Raw genomic sequence first — 19,804 nt, forward strand, 5'->3', positions numbered from 1 at the left:
GTGATGTTGGGTTTGATTCTTTGGTAAAGGTGGTGTCCCCCAGATCTAGCCAATAAACTGTGTGTGGTACCATTGAGTATCTTGGTCTTCAGCCACCTTTTACACATCAGTTGTGAGCACCCACACTGATGACCCTTGCCTAAATCAGTTATCTCATTAGGAGTCTTAAATGGTCATTTTTCTTATCCCATCATTCCTCCTGCGTTAGCTGGCATTCATTTATAAAGAGTAGTTTTCTTTCTTCCCTCTCCCTTTTTGGGTCGTTTTCACTGTGAATTTTTTAATTCAGAGTGTTATAATCTAGTAACTCATTCTTTTTGATGCTCAAATTGCCCGATAGTTAATGAGTGGGAGCCCCTTCAGCCAGCTGTGTCCCTTTTTATTGAGCTATAATCCACAACATAAAATTTGCCACTTTAAAATGTCCAAGGCTCTCTCTCATTCTCTCTCTCATAGATAAATAAAAATCTTAAAAAAAAAAAAAAAGAAGGGTGCCTGGGTGGCTCAGTTGGTTGGGCTACTGCCTTTGGCTCGGGTCATGATCCTGGAGTCCCTGGATCAAGTCCCGCATCGGGCTCCATGTTCGGCGGGGAGTCTGCTTCTCTTTCTGACCCTCCCCCCTCTTGTGCTCTCTTTCTCTCATTCTCTCTCTCTCATAAATAAAAATCTTTAAAAAATAAATGAATAAAATGTCCAAGGGTTTTTAGTAATATTCACTATGTTATGTACCCTCTACCTCTGTCCAATTCCAGAACATTTCCATCACCCTAAAAAGAAACCTCATACCTATTAGTCCAAATTCTGCCCCCCCCATTATTGAATCTAATGTTTTCTAGGTTCATCAATGTCGTAGCATGTACCAGTACTTCATCTCCTTGTGTGGCTAAGTAATGCCCGTCCCATTGCATGGATAAAAAACTACATTTCATTTGATCCCCTTATCAGTTGATACGCATTTGGGTTGTTTTCAGTTGGTTATTATGAATTATGCTGCTAGGAACATTCATATGTAAGTTTGTGTGTAAACATGTTCTGTAGACACATACCTAAGAGTATGTGCTGGGTCATATCGCAATTCTGTTTTAACTGACAAACCACCGGATTGTTTTCTACAGCAACTAAACCATTTTACATTCCCACTAGCAATATATAAAGGTTCTGATTTCTCCACATCTTGGCTAACACTTGTTTTCTGGGAGTTTTTTGTTTTTAATTATAGCCATCCTAGTGAGCATAAAGTAGTGTATCAGTGACTAATGATGTCAAGCATCTTTTCATGTACTTATTGGCCATTTGTATATCTTGGGAGAATTGTCTATTCAAATCCTTTGTCCATTTTTAAATTAACGAATTTGTCTTATTGTTGCATTGTAAGAGTTCTTTATATATACTGGTTACTAGACTCAGATACAGCTGTGTCCTTTTGATATGCCCCCATTGGTCTTGGAGCATTTCCTTACTTTCTGGCACAAAAAGATCTTTCAGGCTCACCTTGCATTTCCCTTGCCTCTGACCTGGAATTAGTTTTTTTTTCCAAGGAGTCCTGGTTCTTTTTAGTGGGAATCGGTGTTTATTTTAGTCTAGACTGTAGGCATGGTTAATGTAACTGGATGCTGTTGGATCTAGGTTGTTTCAGTGGACATACAATATATACTTTTTTCACTTAACATCGCCTAAAAGTTGATTTATGAGTTCAGTCTTCTGTCTTCAAGTCTTTATTTTTGTTTATAGCTGCATAGTAGTCAGTTATGCACATGTATCACAGCTTACTCACCCAATCTCATAGGTGGACATTTAGGACATATCTGGTCTTATTTGTACATAATGTTACAATTAATAACTGTGCATATGTTGTTTTTATCTGTGGGGATGTATCTTCAGGGTAAATTCCTAACAGTGGGGAGGGACTGCCTAGTCAAAGGTAAATGTACCTCTGTAGTTTTTGTTAGATGTTATCAGAATCCCCCAAAAAAAGATGTTATCAGAATCCCTTCCGTGAAGGTTACATCATTTTTTTTAAAGGTTACATCATTCTGAACACCGTCAGTTGTAGAAATTATTAACCCATTCTATTTTGCCTTGAAATTGAGTTTTGGAAGTTTGGTAAATAAAGACGTACTTGGGGGCTTATTTTATTTCATGGTGCTAGCAGTAGCATTGTAATAGCAAAGCTATTAGAGATCACTATATACCAGTGACTCTAGATGTTTTGTATACACTGACTGAATCTTTATAACAACTCAGTGAGGCAGGTGCTACCATCATCCCCATCTTAGTTTCCAGGAGAGGAAACAAGGCTGAACAGCTCCTAAGGTCAGAGTGAGAATTTGAACCCAGGACATCTAGCTTTGGAGTTTGAGCTAATTGTGGTGCTCTGCTGGTGTGTATTGTACTCCTGTAAAGTGGGTGAGGGAAATTTACTCATTGAAAGTGTTTTCATCTGTGGTGCTAAGCGCATGTATTTTGCTCTTTAACCTTTTTCCATTTCTGTCCTGGATGGAGAAGTCGTTCTTGTTAGGTGGGAAAACTGGCAGAGAATGCACCCAAAGAGAAAGTATAGAGTGTACCTATACAGAGGGAGAAGGGGCTGTAATCACAGTTTCTTTGCTGAGAAAGGTGGGTTGAGGGGCCTGCCACTCTCCTATCTTGGAAGGACCTCTTCCTCTTATGGCATGAAGAGTTTTGGGGGTCACCTGTTAGGTAAGGGCTCTTGTCGGGCCCTAAGATACAAACTTTCACGAGTGTAGATATCCCTGAGTGTGCATGCAAGGCCAGCCTGCCTGGTGGCCCTCACACACACGACCAGCCCACTCTAGATTCCTTCTCTCTCCTTGGATTGGTGGCAGCACACAGAGGGAGGCAGCTGGCCTGATGGGACTGGCATGGGTGCTTTCTCTGACCTTACAGAAGTCTCACTACTTCTGAATCAGGAAAGTACAGTTTAGACAGATGTGGAACTGATGAAGAAGCAAAATGAGAGGGGCGCCTGGGTGGCTCGGTCGGTTGAGTGTCTGACTCGGTTTTGGCTCAGGTCATGATCCCAGGGTCTTGGGATCGGGCCCCGCGTTGGGCTCGCTGCTCTGCGGAGAGCCTGCTTCTCCCTCTCCCTCTCCCTCTGCCTCTCCCTCTGCCTGCCGCTCTGCCTATCTGTGCTCTCTATCTCTGTCAAATAAAATCTTAAAAAATAAAATGTTTTAAAAAAAAAAGAACAAGAAAGCAGCACAAATTGGGGACCTTCACACCCTTCTTAGGCCTCCTTCCTCTGTAAAGGAAGGATAAAATTTCTTTCCAGTCATTGTGAACAGTAGACGATGCACACCTGTGCCTGGCATGTGGTTGGTCTTCAGTGTGATTGTTGGCCCTGAAGATACCTCTCGGAAACTATAATTTAAACATTGTTCCAGCAACCCCATTTGTACCTGTGTAGAATCTACACCTTCCATTTGTGGCATCTCACATTTTGTAGTTTAATAACTCATCTATAAAGGAAATAGAGGTTGAAGGAATGGATAACTGGTGGGCATCCGCCTGGTGCAATTCCCATGGGATGCCACACCTGACCCTGGATTCTGGAGGCAAGGACAGTGCTTGCGGTTTAGTACTGTAGTTCTCACCCTGCAAGGCCTGCAGATAGCCACAGGGATGCAGAGTGCCATCCCAATGCTCTGCCACTTGAGGCACAGGTGGTGTGTGCTGATTAGGAGATAGAAACAACACAGCTGTAGCAGGAGGAAGCCAAAACGCCCACCGTGGGTGGACAGTGCACCCTCCTGGTACAAAGCCAGACCGTAGGCGAGCTGCAGCCCAGAAGTTTCCCTGGACTCTGAGTCTGAGGGAATCTTGGAGCTTGAAGGGAAAGGAGAGGTTTGAGAGGGCAGCATTGGGGGTCTAGGGTGGGCAACAGATCAGCGGGGACCAGGGCTCTGTGTGGGAGGGTTGAGGTCATGAGGTCCCTTTTGCAACTTTGGGCAGCATTTTAGACAGGAGTTGCCTAACCTTTCTAGTGTTTCCGATCCTAAGAAATTCCAGTGTGTTGGGGCGCGTGGGTGGCTCAGTTAAGTGGCTGGCCAACTCCTGATTTCGACTCAGGTCATGGTCTCAGGGTCGTGAGACTGAGCCCCCTGTCCTTCTGCCCCTCCCCCCGCTCGTGCACTCACTTTCTAAATAAGTAAATAAGATCTTTAAAAAAAAAAAAATTCCAATGTGGGTAAAGTTAAGATTTTTCCAGAACTGTTAACACTTAACTTTGTTTTACATCTTGTTTTCATCAACCAAGATGAATCACAAGACCGCCGAGATAGCTTCATATATGATGTTTTTCTAGAACATTTAATTGAACCTATTTCTTGCATAGAACTGAATTAACATTCGGAAATGATCATCAGGTTCCTCCGTCTTCCCCACCCTACCTCCTCTCCAAACCCACCTCACCCAATCAGCTTCTTTAAAGAACTATTTTAAAGTTCTAGAAAAGGCAAGCAAGATGTGAACTTCAGATTATAAGCATCTTAATTTTTATTTGGGGAAGAATTCAACTGCTTAAAACTCCTTTTTTTAAGGCAGTAACTTATTTTAAAGAGTGGGGGTGCTTGGTACATCTGTCAGCAGTCTGTGGCATGTTACATCTGTCCTTGATATTTAAAATATTTGGCGCCATTTTACTGTGAATCCGTTTTTGACCTACTCAGAATCAGCTAACAAATGCGGGCATTAAACCCTGGAGTATATAGGAAACTAAAGGCTGTGGTTCTTTAGACTTTGTATACAAATGAAATGTGCATGTTGAGAAAGTATTTCAGAGGTTCCAATTAGCATTTAGGTGGTTTGCACCCTGAAAACCCATCTTAGAGGACATGTCTCATATATAGCAGCACGGGAGGGAACAAACAGCAGGGAGATTTGCTTCACACTGCTGTAACTGCACAAGCATGCCCCTGGTTCCGGTGCAGCCGCTGCCCCACACTGGGCAGCCTTGCTCTTGATGTCCCCCTTCGCATCTATAAATGCCTAAATCTAGGTTTCCCACCATGTGTTCTGTGTGTATCATTATAGGTGGTGGAGTGGGATTGGAAGACTCAGGGTTAAATGGGTTTTTGTTTTGATTTGTTTCATGGGTGACTGGGTAGGTGTGACTTTTCAGAAGAGCTCAAGTGTGGGCTTTCCCAGCTTGCTGTTGACTATGGACATCCTCTAGGTTCTGCAAAATGTTCTTTGAGAACATTCATGTGCAGGGTTACTAAGGCTGGGTCAGGATCCCTATTTTTATGACTCTTGGAATTTGGACTCGTGATATTTCTGTGTGGCCTCTCACTTTCCTCTCTCCTGCCCACCTATTCTTCTCACCTTCCCTGCCCCCAGGGAAATCAGCATTACAGGGACACCCCTAGGAGGTTTCACCCCTGGGAGCAGGTCTCTGCAACTCCCAGGGGCGGCACGGTCACAGGCACAAAGGGCAATCCAGCAAACGCCTCACTTCTCCTTGCTCCGAGTCCTCAAGGGAGGCATCACCAAACACATCCTCAAACCAGCCACTCTGCCAGATGGTTCTCGCCCACGCTTGGAACCATAAGTATTTCTGGCATTGAGCTGAACCGGAACTTCTCTGACATAAAAGGAAAAACATAGCCCACAGCCCCAGCCCTGACACATGGGCTGTCAGGTAGGCTTGGGTTTTGAGTCCTCGCTCCAGAGCTTAAGAGTTGTGTAATTGTGGACAAGTGAGTCACGTAACCTCTCTGTATCTTAGCATCCTCATCTGGAAAGTGGTGAGGAGAATCCATCTCATACCTCATAGGCTGGATGCGTTGAGGTGAATGCCATGTGCAGTGCCGTGTGTGCAGATGGTCCTGAAACAGAACCAGCCCTCACCTATTTGTGTGAGAGAGAGACCTTAGAGCTTGAAATCACCACTTTCAAGGTGGGGGAGGAAGGCCAGGGAGGGAAGTTACTTGTCACTGTCCCACAGAAGGGAACTGAGAATCCAGGTGTCATTGCTCCTGCTTGGCTGCCTTCCTGTACCTAATCTGTACACTTTCCCCCAACCCCCAGGGGCAGTGCTAAACACCAGGCCTTAAATACAAAGAAATAAATTGCTAGTTTAGACAGTGAGCAAGAGAGCTATTTTAGGGCAGACAAGCTTTCAGCACACTATAAATTCCATCACCTGGGCAACTGCCTGATTCTTGGGCAAGGCCGCTCCCCACCATCTGCATGCGTGGGCTTTCAAATACGTGCTTGGGGTATGTGGCCTCTTGGGGCCTCCCCCTGCCTCTCCTCAGCAACCATTGCCATCTTCCAAGGAACAGTGGGCACGAGTGGGTGACACTTGAGATACTGATGAGGAGGAGGTAAACAAGGTAGGCTCGGCCCCTCCAGGACTAATAGTCTTCTGGGAGCAACAGACGGGGCAAGCAGTGAGTTACCACCACAGTCCGCTTCTCTGCTCAAAATAAAACCTCAGATCATTGATGCTTTTCCTCTTCCCCACTGATTTGGCCCTAAAGTTTTTAGGTGGGCAGAGCAGAGTAGGTGGCTGGGGCTGGAGTGAGAAGCTATGGTGACCCAAAGCCGGTTTCTGGAAACTGAGCAGAGTGAAGAGAATGTCCCTATGAGTGGGGATGGGGGAATGGCCTGGCATTAAAAAACCCTCCTCACCCTTCTCAGGGGGGTGAAGATGACATCTTCAGGAGGAGAGGGGCATAGGGCATCAGAGCCCAAGTGGGGTGAAGTCGGCAAACCCATGGGGGAGCTGGCCTAACTCCAGGTATCAGTCCAGAGAGGGGAAGGAGGGCATCCACATGGAGTGTCAGAACCTGAGTCAGATGAAGTGAGTCCCCACATGAGAGGAGGGGCCCAATGTGGGGTCATGTGGTAGGAGAGCATCTGTGCAGGGCCTGGGGTGATGGAGATTTGGAAAGTGGTTACATACAGGGGCATTGATCATGTAAATTAATGTATGAAAAATAATAGCCAGATTTCTCACCACCAGAGAAGGGAGTAACAAATAATGGAAAGAGAGAAAATGAGAGGGGTGCCTGGTGGCTCATTTGGCTAAGCATCTGACTTTGGCTCAGGTCATGATCTCAGGGTCTTGGGATCGAGTTCCCCGTTGAGCTCCTTGCTCAGTGGGGAGTCTGCTTGTCCCTCTCCCTCTGGCCCTCCCCCCACTCATGTTCTCTCTCTCTAATCTTTAAAAAAGAGAAAAATAGAATAATGGAGTTAGAGATATTAGTGTGAACTCATGGTTTTCAGTACACACAGATATAAATACATATATGCACATATATGTGTGTGTTTGTATACATATGTATATTCCCTAGCTATTTGTACCAAGAGGGCCTGGGAGCAGCATCAGCCTGAGTGAGCGCAGCTCATGCCTAGATTTTGGTTTCTAAATACTGGTCTCCAGTAAAATAAATTGGGGCTCCTTGGAGAAATGGCTGATTCTAGGGCTGGGACAGAGAAAGTATAAGTGAGCTTGGGAGATCTGTGCCAGAAATTAAGAAAGGGCTCAAAGAATAGGGAGACATGTCAAAAACAGAAAAACAAAAAAAACCCCCACAGGAGCCCAGAGTCAAATCAGACACAATTTGAGGGGGGAAAAAAGATTGTAAAAGGATTATAACCCATTAAAAAAAATAGGAAATCATGAGTCTATATTTGATATAAATAAATTGAAAGTTTAATCAGAAACAGCATTCCATTTCTCATTCCTCATCATTTCAATTTATATGATTTATTCAATGGGTTATCCATTATGATCAATATTTATTTTTGTGCCCAATGTGACTCAGGTTTGTTCATTATAAGGGGTAGAAAGAGTAACTTACAATGGAGCAGGCTGGTAGACAAGCCATCTACTGATCAAAGTGAACATTAGTAATAGGACAAACAGGAATCATATGCCTCCTGATAGGCTGTACTGAGAAGGACACAACATCGCTTCTAGGATATTTCTGCCAAAAATGTATGACCTGAATCTAATCCTGAGGAAACATCAGAGAAACCCAAATTACAGGACATTCCTGCAAAATACTGGCTGTAATCTTCAAAAGTGTGAATGTCATGAAAGTCAAGACGAGTCTGAGGAACTGTTCTAGTCTGAAGGAGACTAAAGAGATAGGGCAGCTAAGGCAACACATGACCCTTAATGGGATCACTTTGCTACGAAGACATAAGGACATTTGGCAAAATTTGAATGGGATCCAAGGATTACACGTAGTAACGTATCAGTAATTTCCTGGCTTTGATGGTTGTATTCTGGTAAAGGAGGACAATGTCCCTGTTTGTAGGACATATGCACTATTAAGGTATTTGGGTGTGATGGGATATTAGGTTGGCAACTTATTTTCAAATAGTCAAGGGGGAAAAAGTTCTTTGTACCGTACTTACAGGCTTTTGGTTTTTTGGAGGTTTTTTTGTAATTTTGAGATTGTTTCCAAGTATACATTTATTTAAAAAAGATTTTATTTTGGGGACAGAGAGAGACAAAGCAAGAGAGGCGAAATCAAGAGTCAGATGCCAAACCAAGTGAGCCACCCAGGCAACCCCAAGTAAATAACATTTAATTAAAACTTTCAGGGGTGCCTGGGTGGCTCAATTGTTAAGCATCTGCCTTCGGCTCAGGTCATGATCCCAGGGTCCTGGGATCGAGCCCCGCATCGGGCTACCTGCTCGGTGGGAAGCCTGCTTCTCCCTCTCCCACTCCCCCTGCTTGTGTTCCCTCTCTCGCTGTGTCTCTGTCAAAAAAATAAATAAATCTTAAAAAAAAAAACCCAAAACTTTCAGGTGCCTGGGTGGCTCAGTCAGTTAAGTGTTTGCTTTCAGCTCAGGTCATGATTTCAGGATCCTGGGATCAAGTCCCGCATCAGGCTCCCTGCTCAGTGGAGAGTCAGCTTTACCCTCTCCATCTGCCCCTCCCCCCACTTTGTGCACTTGCTCTCTCTCAATTTTTTTTAAGGATTTTATTTATTTGAGAGAGAGAGAATGAGAGAGAGAGCACATGAGAGGGGTTAGGGTCAGAGGGAGAAGCAGACTCCCTGCCGAGCAGGGAGCCCGATGCGGGACCCAATCCCGGGACTCCAGGATCATGACCTGAGCCGAAGGCAGTCACTTAACCAACTGAGTCACCCAGGCGCCCCTGCTCTCTCTCAATTTAATAAATAAAATCTTAAAAAACAAACAGCTTTCAAGTCTGCCCATGTATACAGGCTAAAGAGCAAAAGCCATGTAACATTTGTGCCTTTGACAGTAGCTCCTAAAACCTCTCCACCCCCATGACTTCTTTAGTAAATAAGTCCCTCAGCCACTACTTCATTCCCTCCTCTAATCTGGCTTCCTGGACTCTGCCCTTGGCTTGTCCTACTATCATACTTTCCTGCCCACTCTGACCCCTTGCCTAAGGCCTGTCCAGCCTTTGAGGCTGAGCTCAGGTGCCCACAGATCCAGGTGACCTCCAGTCCCCCCTTCAAGAATCAGGCTCCCTGAACTCTTGGGGTGTTTCTGGCTGCACCAGGGTTTCCCCAAATGGGTCTGGGGATCCCTAGGCATCCACAGATGTCCTCTTGGGTGCTCTATGAACTTTTTTCTTTTAAAGGGCTCTATACAGGGGCACCTGGGTGGCTCAGTCAGTTGGGCATCTGCCTTCGACTCAGGTCATGATCCCAGGGTCCTGGGATCGAGCCCCGCATCGGGCTCCCTGCTCCGCGGGAGGCCTGCTTCTTCCTCTCTCACTTCCCTGCTTGTGTTCCCTCTCTCGCTGTCTCTCTGTCAAATAAATAAATTAAATAAATAAATAAATAAAAAATAAAGGGCTCTATACATTATTTAAGGTAACAGAGTCTGCTACCCATTTGATAGAGACGATAAGACTTTGAATTATTCATCTCTACTTTTTGTTTTCACCCCAATCTGATCATGTCAGTCCCCTGCTTAAAGAGCCCAGTACAACTCTGATGGCTCTCCTGAGTGCAGGGGCCTTCAGAATGTGTTCCCAACCTTCTCTGTGTATCCATCCCTGCCCCTGCCCCTCACAGACCCTTTAACCCTCGTCTGAACACACACTGAGACTGCTCACCTCTTTCTGAACCCCTCAGGCCTCTCTGTCAGGCCTTTGCTTAGGCTATCTCCTCTTTACAGAATGTCTTGCCCTGCTTGTTCAGAATAATGACAACAATAATGAGTGAACATTTTCTGAGTGTCTGCTTTGTCTCAGACACAATTCTAAACCCTTTTCAATTTACAGACGAGGAAGCTGAGGCCCACAGATGTTAACATCTTGTCTGAGGTGACATAGCCAGTGAATATGGTCTTATGTTCCACAAATGGTTCCTTGCGTGCTTACCCCATGTCTGGCCCTGGGCCAGACCCAGAGGACACAACAGAGATCATGGTCTGGAAGGGCTGCAGATGGATGGGTAGATACTTTGATGCAAGAGGCTGGGAAAGCCAGGGAAGGAGCAGCTGATCCAGCCTGGGGACTCAGGAAGGTGTTCCTGGGTGAGGTGACATCTGGCTTGAGCCCTACAGGAGATCTAGGAGTTAGCCCTCTTCATTGGTCTGTTTTGAAAATTAGGTAATATATGAAAACCCAGTAGAGCAGTGTCGGGCACATGGAACGTACTTTAAAAATGCCTTCTCCTCCTCCTCCTATTGGCCTCATAAAGGAATGGGCAGGGTTGCAAGGTTGGGGTGCCAGCAGGTGGGATTATGAATTATGTTTAGCCTCATGGAATTCAGGACACCCAAGGGTAACGTCTAATGGGCAAGTGGATGTAAGTAGCTGGAGCTCAGGAGAATGGTGTGGAGTTAAGAAGGGTGATGAAGCTAGTACCCCAAGAAATACTGAACTCCAGGGACCAAACCTAAAAAGAGGATTGAAAAGAGCAACCAGAGAGGTAGGAGAAAAATCAGGAGAGCCTGGGGCCATATATACCAGGCAAGGAGACTGCTTCAAGAAGGCAGAACAGTTGGCGGGATCACAGGCTGCTGAGTGAATTCCTACATAGCCTTCAAGACTCGGGTTAGCTCCTTGAAGCTTTCCCTGCCTCCCCTACCCCAGGCAATTGTACTGGTCTGGTAGTGCTATAGATATTTGCAGCAGCAGATTCCTGTCCCCACCTTAGGCCTAAGCATCAGACTCTTGGGAGGAGGTCCTGAAAATCTACCCCTTGAATGATTCCCATGCACACTGAAGTCTGTATACCCCTGCGTTCTAGAGAGAAAAAGCCCAGGGTAGGATTCTCATTGGCTCAACTCATGTCCCAAGCCCACCCTAGCCAATCTAGGGTAGAAGGGAACCAGGACTGGTCATTCTTGGGTCAGGGGCAGACCCTGGGTGGGCATCACCTGGGAGGTGAGAGGTGGGAATCGGAGTTGAAAAGGAGCAGTCCAGAACAAGGTGGGATGCTGTCATTAGAAGCAGGGGGATGGATGCTAGGCAGACAGAAGCAAGCATGCGCACTCTGGCCACACAATGAGTATGCCCACAGTTCTGCTGTGAGAGCCTCGAGGCTGCAGCATGTGGCCCAGTGGCTGGCACATGGAAGTGGGCCATCGGCAAAGGTTGGGTTTATGTATGTTGTCCCCTGGCTACCGCAGCAGCTCCCTGAGTTTCCCAGGCTAGTGTAGTCAGCATCTGGCCTGGCATGGCCACGGGGACTGGAGGTAAGTGAAGGCAGCACCCACATTTCCTTATGGTCACACCTTCCACTTTCCCTAGAAAACCATTCCCTCTTCTCTGCCACGAGAAGAGAAGGTGGAGGGCCGCCAGGGAGAAGCAAGGCAGCTGCTGAGCGGGCGAATCTTTGCCTGAATCTGAATCGTCAAGTGCCCACAAAGTTTGGTGGCAGCAGGACCTTCAAACTGGCCTCCCACGGAGGGTGGGGTTCCACCGGCGTCTCTGGGAAGGGGTGCAGATGGATTGGCTCGAGTTGTCCTTGGTCATAGGAACTGAAGGAATGTCAAACTGGAAAATCCCAGCAAGTACTATTTTTAGAGAAGACTTGGAGAGCATTTTTCTGGCTGAAGAGAACAAGTTTTTTCAGAAGCAGCAGTTAACTCCAACCCCCGAACTGCTCCCGCCTGGAATTCGCCCAGGCCCAGCCCCTCCCTCCAGGCGTGTGGGAACGAGGCTGGAGGGGTCCGGTCAGTCCCCCCATGGAGGACAGGGGCATCTGCTTCTTTCAAACACAAAAATGGGTTGTTTATTTTTACATCTTTGAGTCTAATCCTTCAGACATAAGGAATTTGTATGGGGACTTTTCCTTGAAAGGCCATTTACAAGTGAAATCATTTCAAACTTAACTTGTTAGTCTTGTGACATTAAACATCAGATTTTCTTGGGCGTTTGGTTCATTTTGATATTAACACCGATCATTGTTAATGCTAAACTTAATTCATCTTCCCACTATATACTTAATGCTTGAAATGTTCTAGTTCCTCACCACCGTCTATATTTTTGTTTGAAGAAGTCTCTAGGGATCCTGCTAATTATTGAGCTTATTAAAAGTAGATTAGATCTATTGCTTAATTGAAGTTACAGGAAAAGCTACCCCCACCTTCAACACCCACAGCGATGCGCTAGGGAGTGGCCTCAGGATGTGAACGCCCTTTTGCTTCAACAACGCCAGGCACTGCCTCGAGGTAAAGACCACCAGGGACCACACCATTCAGGAAGGTGTTTTGCTCCCAGTCCTTCATGGAATTAAGAATCTGAAGTCCTTGGAGGACCAATGCTCTTGAGGTTAGAACTTTCCATGAGTCCATGGAATCACTGTGTTTGTGGTGTGGGGCTAGAGTGAGGAGGCCCCCAGACTTGGAGATGGTTGCCCTTGGAGGGAACTAAGCTCAGGGCTAAATGAGAGGTTGAGGAACTTGGGCCAGGCCGGGCCGGATCAGGTGAGCCAGGGTATCCTGGGGAATAGCCCCTATTTAAGGATGCTATGCTCCAAGAAACTCTTTCAGGATGAGTTCGGGGATTGAGATACGAATTAGCATTATGATTGTTGGTAGAGTCTATCCGCTGGCAGCAATTAATAAAGTAACATCTGGTTTGTCCATCAGGCTCTTCTGAGTCTGGTTGCCTTGAGTCAGCCCTGGATATGTGGACCAGACCCTGAAACCAAGGAACCTATCAGAAGGCTGCCCACTTCTCTAACATTTATCATCCTCATTTTGATCTCAGCACTAACAGACACTTGGAGGCCCAGCTACAGTCACAGACTCATGATATATTACAATTTAAAACTGAGGAAGGCACCATAATACCAAGTTGTACCTACCATTACTATGTGGGATGCCTAACAACAGCCTTTGGAAGTCTGTTTAACTTCTGTTAAAAACCAGAAGTAAAAATTTTGAGTCTGTCCCTAGAACTAAAAATAAACCTAGGCTAGTATCCAGGAACAGGGAACAGTTAATAAGTACCGGAGGAAGCCTCTAATCTTGCTTCCGCTCAATCCTTCTCCCTCAATGAAGTCAGAGTTCTTAAAGTCAGGCCTCCCCAGGGCCACTCTCCTGCTTAACACTGCCTGTTCAGAGTCTACCCTGTCACATGGCCCATAAGAGTTTTGGAGGGACCGGCGGGAGGCTTGCTTCCAGCTCCAGGTCTTGTCTGCCGTCCTCCTTCCAGCTTCAGGTCTTGTCTGCCATTCTCCTCCCCTTAAATTCTGCATTTGAGCCTCTTCACAGTGCCCTGCTTTTGCTTGTCTCTGGGCCTTTGCACATCTTGTTCCTTCTGCCTGGAACACACTTCCATCAAACCTTATCATCTCTTTTGCTTAGCTGACTGCTGTTCACATTTCAAATCTCAGCCGAAATTCTGATCCAGAGATTCAATTAAATCCTTGCTGGAAATTCCCAGAGCACATGCTTACAGGTTTCAATACTTGCTCTCCACATCCATGCTGACAGGGCCTGTATCTGCCTTGCTCACCACGGACTCTCAAGTTCCTTTTTAAAAAAACTGTATTTAACTTAGCTTTTATTTTTAAATATTTAAAATTTTTAAAAATATTTTGTTTTTTTAAGTAATCTCTACACCCAACATGGGGCTCGAACTCATGACCCCAAGATCAAGAGTCACACGCTCGCTCCACTAAGACAGCCGGAGCCCCCCTGAGCTTTTTTTTTTTTAAGATTTTATTTATTTGACAGAGAGACACAGCGAGAGAGGGAACACAAGCAGGGGGAGTGGGAGAGGGAGAAGCAGGCTTTCCGCTGAGCAGGGAGCCCGATGCGGGGCTCGATCCCAGGACCCTGGGATCATGACCTGAGCCGAAGGCAGACGCTTCACGACTGAGCCACCCAGGTGCCCTTGATTTTTCAGTTTTAAGCATCTACTGATCTCTCATGATAGATGATGAGTATTTAGATCTCTTGCATACCCTCCCCTTCTCCCTACCACACCTGCACACACCCTGTCCCTCTATCTTTTCTGCTACAGTTACTTCTGGTTAGATGAGCATTCCTTGTTTACATTATTATAGTTATGCAAATATTACTGACAGCTGAGCCTTGAGATTTACCATACCTATTTTCTATGCATCATTTTCTTTTCCCTGCAGTTAATAAATATATATGAATTTTTGCTTAGTTCTCTATGCATTTATCCTTATGTCAAAACTTTCCCAAAACTATGTATCTCTCTTTCTGTATATTCAACACATGAATTTCATCTTGAAGAAGTCTCAGAGGCTCTGGCTGCTCCAGTCTGGACTGGGTGACTCCCAGCCCTGCTGCACTGGGGCCTCTGTCCCCTCACCCTGGGATTCTCACCACCTCTCTCTAGGCAGCATCCACCCTTTCCTGGATCCCATGTCCTTTGTTTCCTTGGTTTAAATCCTTGTTCTGGTGGTGTCCTCCAGCAGCCACCTGAGAAAAGGACAAAGGGAGTCTCTACATGTCTGAAAGAGACATCAACTCTCATAACTGATTGATACTCCAGACAGAACCAGATTTCGAGGTGAGGATCATTTTTCCTCAGGATGTGGAAGGGTTTGCTTCATTTCCTTGTAGCTCCCAAAGTTGCTGTAGAAAAGTCTGATGCCTTTCTGATTCCTGATCCTTTATAAAAGTGAAACCTGCTGTGTTCCTCTCTGTAACCTTGAGAATCTTCTCCTTGCCAGTCCCATGGGCCTGGGTGCAAGTCCAGGTTCATTCACTGTCCTGGGCACTGTCCAAAATTCATGTTTGGTTCTGGAAAATGTTATTGAATTATTATTTTATGGTTTCTTCCCTCCATTTTCTTGGTTTTAACTTTATGGAAGTCTTACTATTCTATTATTCTTTTGGACTATTCTTCTAGTTTTCTTTTCTCTCATTTCCCATTTCTTTGTCTTTCGGCTCTACCTCCCGTAAGATTTCCTTTTCTCTAATTCTTTTATTGAATTAAAAAAATTTTTTTTGCTTTCATATTATTTGGCATCCAAGGAGATACACAGAGACACAGAAACACACAAATACATAATTTTCAGTATGGTACCCCCGCCCTCCACTGTGCCTAGTGATCTACTCCGACATGGGCTTGGTGCTGCCTGTTCCAGAGCCCTCTGTCCTGTGATATAACCTAGGTTGTAGTTCAGCTTTTCCCTGTGCCAGTGTAGGGTTTAGCTTTCTTGGGTCTGCTAAGTCAGTTACCAATGGCCCATTTGCTATTCTGTTTCCAACACTTTGTTGCCCTTGTCTCCCATTCTTTGTCCCAATGGTTTTATGCCCTGCACCCCAAATCCCCATCACTGTCATTTTACTGGGATTTTGGGAGACATCAGAAGCCAAAGCCTACATCCAACCTGTCTTGTTTACCTGGCAATCTGTCTCCAGATCCTAGTATATTTCTTAGCACACAGTAAGTGCCCAATAGGGTTGGATAGAGTATTAGAGATCTTTGTCTTTCCCATCTTTGGTAACCTAAAGGTGAAAGCCCTTTAAATGGAAATCTTTTTAGTTATGGTGTTTACTGCATCTCAGCTTGGAGTTCACCAGCCTTTCTACATTATATATTAGGCAATACTGCGTGGTGAAAAGTTGGAACCCAGGTTCTGCTCACCAAGGAACTGTGTCGCTGGGGACAAGCTACTACCACTCTTGAGTTTTAATCTGCCCTTCTGTAAAATGGGAACAGTAATACCTTCTTCAAGCGTCTTGTTCAGTGCCTAGAGCATAGGAAGCTCTCAATATTTCTGGTGTGTAAGAGTTCAGTACCAAAGCAACAATTCTTAGAAAGTCAGTGTTTTACTCGAGCTTAAAATTAGCCTTCACACTTGAATTGCAAATTGGTCCCTAATTAATGCCCGTCAGAGGAAAAAATCTGTGTTTAACCTGACTTGACGATTAGACAGAGATTGCAAAATCTTTTCAGCTGAGAGGCAACTAACGTTGCTTACCGAGGGTCTACAGTGTGTTAGCGCCCCTCCACGGTCAGGCCGGTGGATCTAGAACTTTACATTGGGAGTTACAAATATTTATCGTGTCTGTTCTGCAGACCTCGTGCTGAGCGACCTCTCACTCATTCTTTCACTCCCGCCGCGCTCAGTCCCTGGCTTCAGTTCTGCTATGTTGCAAGGCGCCCAGGGTGGGAACCCAGACCCTTAGCCTCCTCTGGTCCAACCCACCCTGGACCAAGCGCCGTTCGCAGCAGGGGGTCGCACAGCACATCTTGGTCTTCAGCGGGAACTCTCCCAGCCTACCTGCAGAGGACCCCACTTTCTCCAGAGGAAAAACTACGGCAGCACCCTGGGAAAGCAACCCTGTGTACTCTAGGTCCACTTTGACGCTCCCTCAGCCCTCATTCCTCTCTGTCCTCACGACCCCCGCCCTCGTACGCGGGGATCGCAGGACCTGGAGCGTGCCCCTGCGGCCCCTGCGCACAGGCAGGTGAGGGCGGGGTCCGAGGAGACGGCGCCCCGCCCCGCCCGCCCCGCCCCCCGAGGCCCCGCCCCCCGAGGCCCCTAGGCGCGGGCCACCGCCTCTGTCTCGCCCCAGCCGCGGAGCGCCGCCGAGAGGCCGGCGGGTGGGCACTCGCTCCGCCCCCTCCCGGCCCGCTGCGCCGGCTCCCGCCTCCTTCCCTCTCCTCCTGCTCCCGCCTCCCTCCCTTTCCGCTGCCGAGGCGGCGGGAGCCGAGCCCGAGCGGACCGAGCCGCGGCTGCAGCCGGCGGCAGGCGCAGAGGAGGCGGCGGCGGCGGCGGCGGGGCGGGCCGCGGGCGGTCAGGCAGGCGGCGGCGGCGATGCGGCGGCCCCGCTGAGCCCGCCAGCTCCGGGCGCCGGGGGCCGGCCGCGCGAGGCGGCCCGGGCCGGGCGGCAGCATGCGGAGCGGCGAGGAGCTGGACGGCTTCGAGGGCGAGGCCTCGAGCACCTCCATGATCTCGGGCGCCAGCAGCCCGTACCAACCCACCACCGAGCCGGTGAGCCAGCGCCGCGGGCTGGCCGGCCTGCGCTGCGACCCCGACTACCTGCGCGGCGCGCTCGGCTGCCTCAAGGTCGCCCAAGTGGTAGGTGCCGGGCGGGGACCCAGGTGCGGGCGGGCGGCCTAGCCGGGCGCCTTCACTCCCCGCTCCCGCTTCGGGGGCGCAGGCCCTGCCGGCCGCCGCCGCGCACTCGCCTCCCCGGGCCAGACCCCATCTGCTCGCGCCCCCTCTCCCTCGCGGGGTCCTGGGCCGCCCTCCCACCTTCCCGGGGGACCCTGCCCTCTCCAGCCCTGCAGCCTCAGCTGTGCGCCTCCTACCTGAACACCTGCCCCCCGGGCCTACCTGTTCACTCCCGCCTTCGCGGTCGCGAGCCTTTTTCATTATTGGGCTTGGTGGTCAGCGAAGCCGGCGCGGAGGTCATGCTGTCCCCTGGGTGACTACTGGTCACAGCAATTTGTGGCAGGTTTTCGGGGCCCTCACAACCTCCACCTCCGCTGAAGGCCCTTCTCTGTCTGCTTCCACCACTGGGGATTGTGGCTTGATTTCCTCCTCCGCACCTAGCAGAGTGCAGGGCATAGGGTAGACACTCAATAAATGTGTTGAATGGAGGCATGTAGCCTAGATGCAGGGGGGGTGCCCAGATCTGCCCCCCAAAGTCTCCAGTTTGTACCGCAGAGGTTTGATTCCCGCTAATTAACCTAGAAGACCCAACCAGCATCCCTGAATCCTCTGCCCCAGCACAGTGGCTGGCATTGCCCAATTGGTACCCAGAGTTAAATCACTGGAGGAGGGCAGCCAGTGTTGGAGGCAACAGAAACAGAACTTTCTGTCAGACTTGCCGATAGTAGAGCTCATGTCTCAGAATTCTTTTCAGCTTCCAGGTTATTCAGGGCAGGGGCCTGCCACCTCTGCCCCTCTTTTATGGTTTTGTAACAGGCCTCTCTGGGCAGTTGCTTAGCTCTCTTGTGGACAAGGCATGCTCCAATTCAGGAAAAAAAAAACGTGTCCCCATATTCCCTGTCACAGGTAGGCCTTCCTCTGAGGCCCGGCAGCAAAACTTTATAGCCTTCTCGGCCAGAGAAGCCATTTGCTTAGAGCTGCAATGTGTGTACATTGTTTCTTCCAGGCACTGGGCTTATGCTTAGTTGAGTACATAGATAAACATCCCTTGGGAACAATATAAAATGTGGACACCCTTTAAATGAAGGTCTCAGTGTTTGTAAATTGCAGAATCGTAGACTATTTTCTCTCTCTCTTCGGCTTGTTCTGCTGATGGCCAGGGGATATTTTTGAAGGACTCTAAAAAAGGCAAATGGAATAGGTTACCCCTATCTAGAATTTTAAACTGACCTTTTCCGGTAAGCTGGAATGTTTTCAGGGATATGTTGGTTCTGTAGTTAGGCATCGCTGTTAGCAAAGAGAATGGAGGAGGTGGGGGAGGGAGGAGAGTGGTGTATAACTGCCTTTTAAAAGAGGCAGCTAGCCAATGTTTGAATACAGCACAGATAATCAGAAATGAGTAAAAAAGAGCAGGGCGTGAACTTGGACCCAGGTGGAAAAAAGGGCCTTGCTAAGTACCTTGCTTTGTTTATTCTGTGGACTTTTGAAAGTAAAGAGAACTAGCCACTCAAAGGATCTGGTAAAAGAATGAAAATCAGTAGTTTGTATAAAGTGCTGATTGCCATCTCATCGCTGGGACTTTGTCACCTAAGGCCAGAAATGGAAGCCGGTGGTATTTGTCATTGCCTTTTGGTAAGATGCTGTTTTCTTGTAGAAATTTGCTTTTCATCTGGAAAAACTTGCGGGCCCAGCCCCCAAAATCTCGCGTAACTCTGCCATTTGTCCCATGTTTGAATTTAAACAGTAAGAGGATGTGTGGGTGAGTGAAAAAAAGGAACCTGCTTGAAGGGTATGGCAACTTGAAACAGTCTTCCATGTACTTGGCTTCTCAGCCTTGATATCAAGTCAGGGTTTTTTGCAGGGGGGATCCCCCACAAAGCTCCGAGAAATTGGACTCTAGATTTATTTTATTTATTTATTTTTAAAGATTTTATTTATTTATTTGAGAGAGCGAGAGAAGGAGAGAGAGAAAGCACATGAGGGGGGGAGGGTCAGAGGGAGAAGCAGACTCCCTGCCGGGCAGGGAGCCCGATACGGGACTGGATCCAGGGACTCCAGGATCATGACCTGAGCTGAAGGCAGTCGCTTAACCAACTGAGCCACCCAAGCGCCCCTGGACTCTAGATTTAAACAAGAAGTCATCATGAAGATATTTTTAAGATGTTTACAAAGTTCAAAATCCCATCAGGAAATATGGATAAGTTATAATTCTTACCTTAGAGCTTGTATTATGGCTAACATATTGTTTTTGAGAAAAATCTCACTTTTTCATTTTAGTTGTT

General features: G+C 47.4%; 1 protein-coding gene across 1 annotated transcript in view; it reads left to right on the top strand.

The window, feature by feature from the left end:
- Nucleotides 1–17,207: 17,207 nt before the first annotated feature.
- The window catches only part of CMTM4 (CKLF like MARVEL transmembrane domain containing 4), a 69,280-nt gene continuing 66,683 nt past the window's right edge, over nt 17,208–19,804 (top strand). Inside the window, exon 1 of the mRNA XM_027618184.2 lies at nt 17,208–17,486. Coding sequence (XP_027473985.1) covers nt 17,301–17,486 — 186 coding nt within the window. The 5' untranslated portion in view covers nt 17,208–17,300. The remainder of the gene's footprint in view (nt 17,487–19,804) is intronic.

The sequence above is a fragment of the Zalophus californianus genome, chromosome 17, assembly GCF_009762305.2.
Source record: "Zalophus californianus isolate mZalCal1 chromosome 17, mZalCal1.pri.v2, whole genome shotgun sequence".
Taxonomy (NCBI): domain Eukaryota; kingdom Metazoa; phylum Chordata; class Mammalia; order Carnivora; family Otariidae; genus Zalophus; species Zalophus californianus.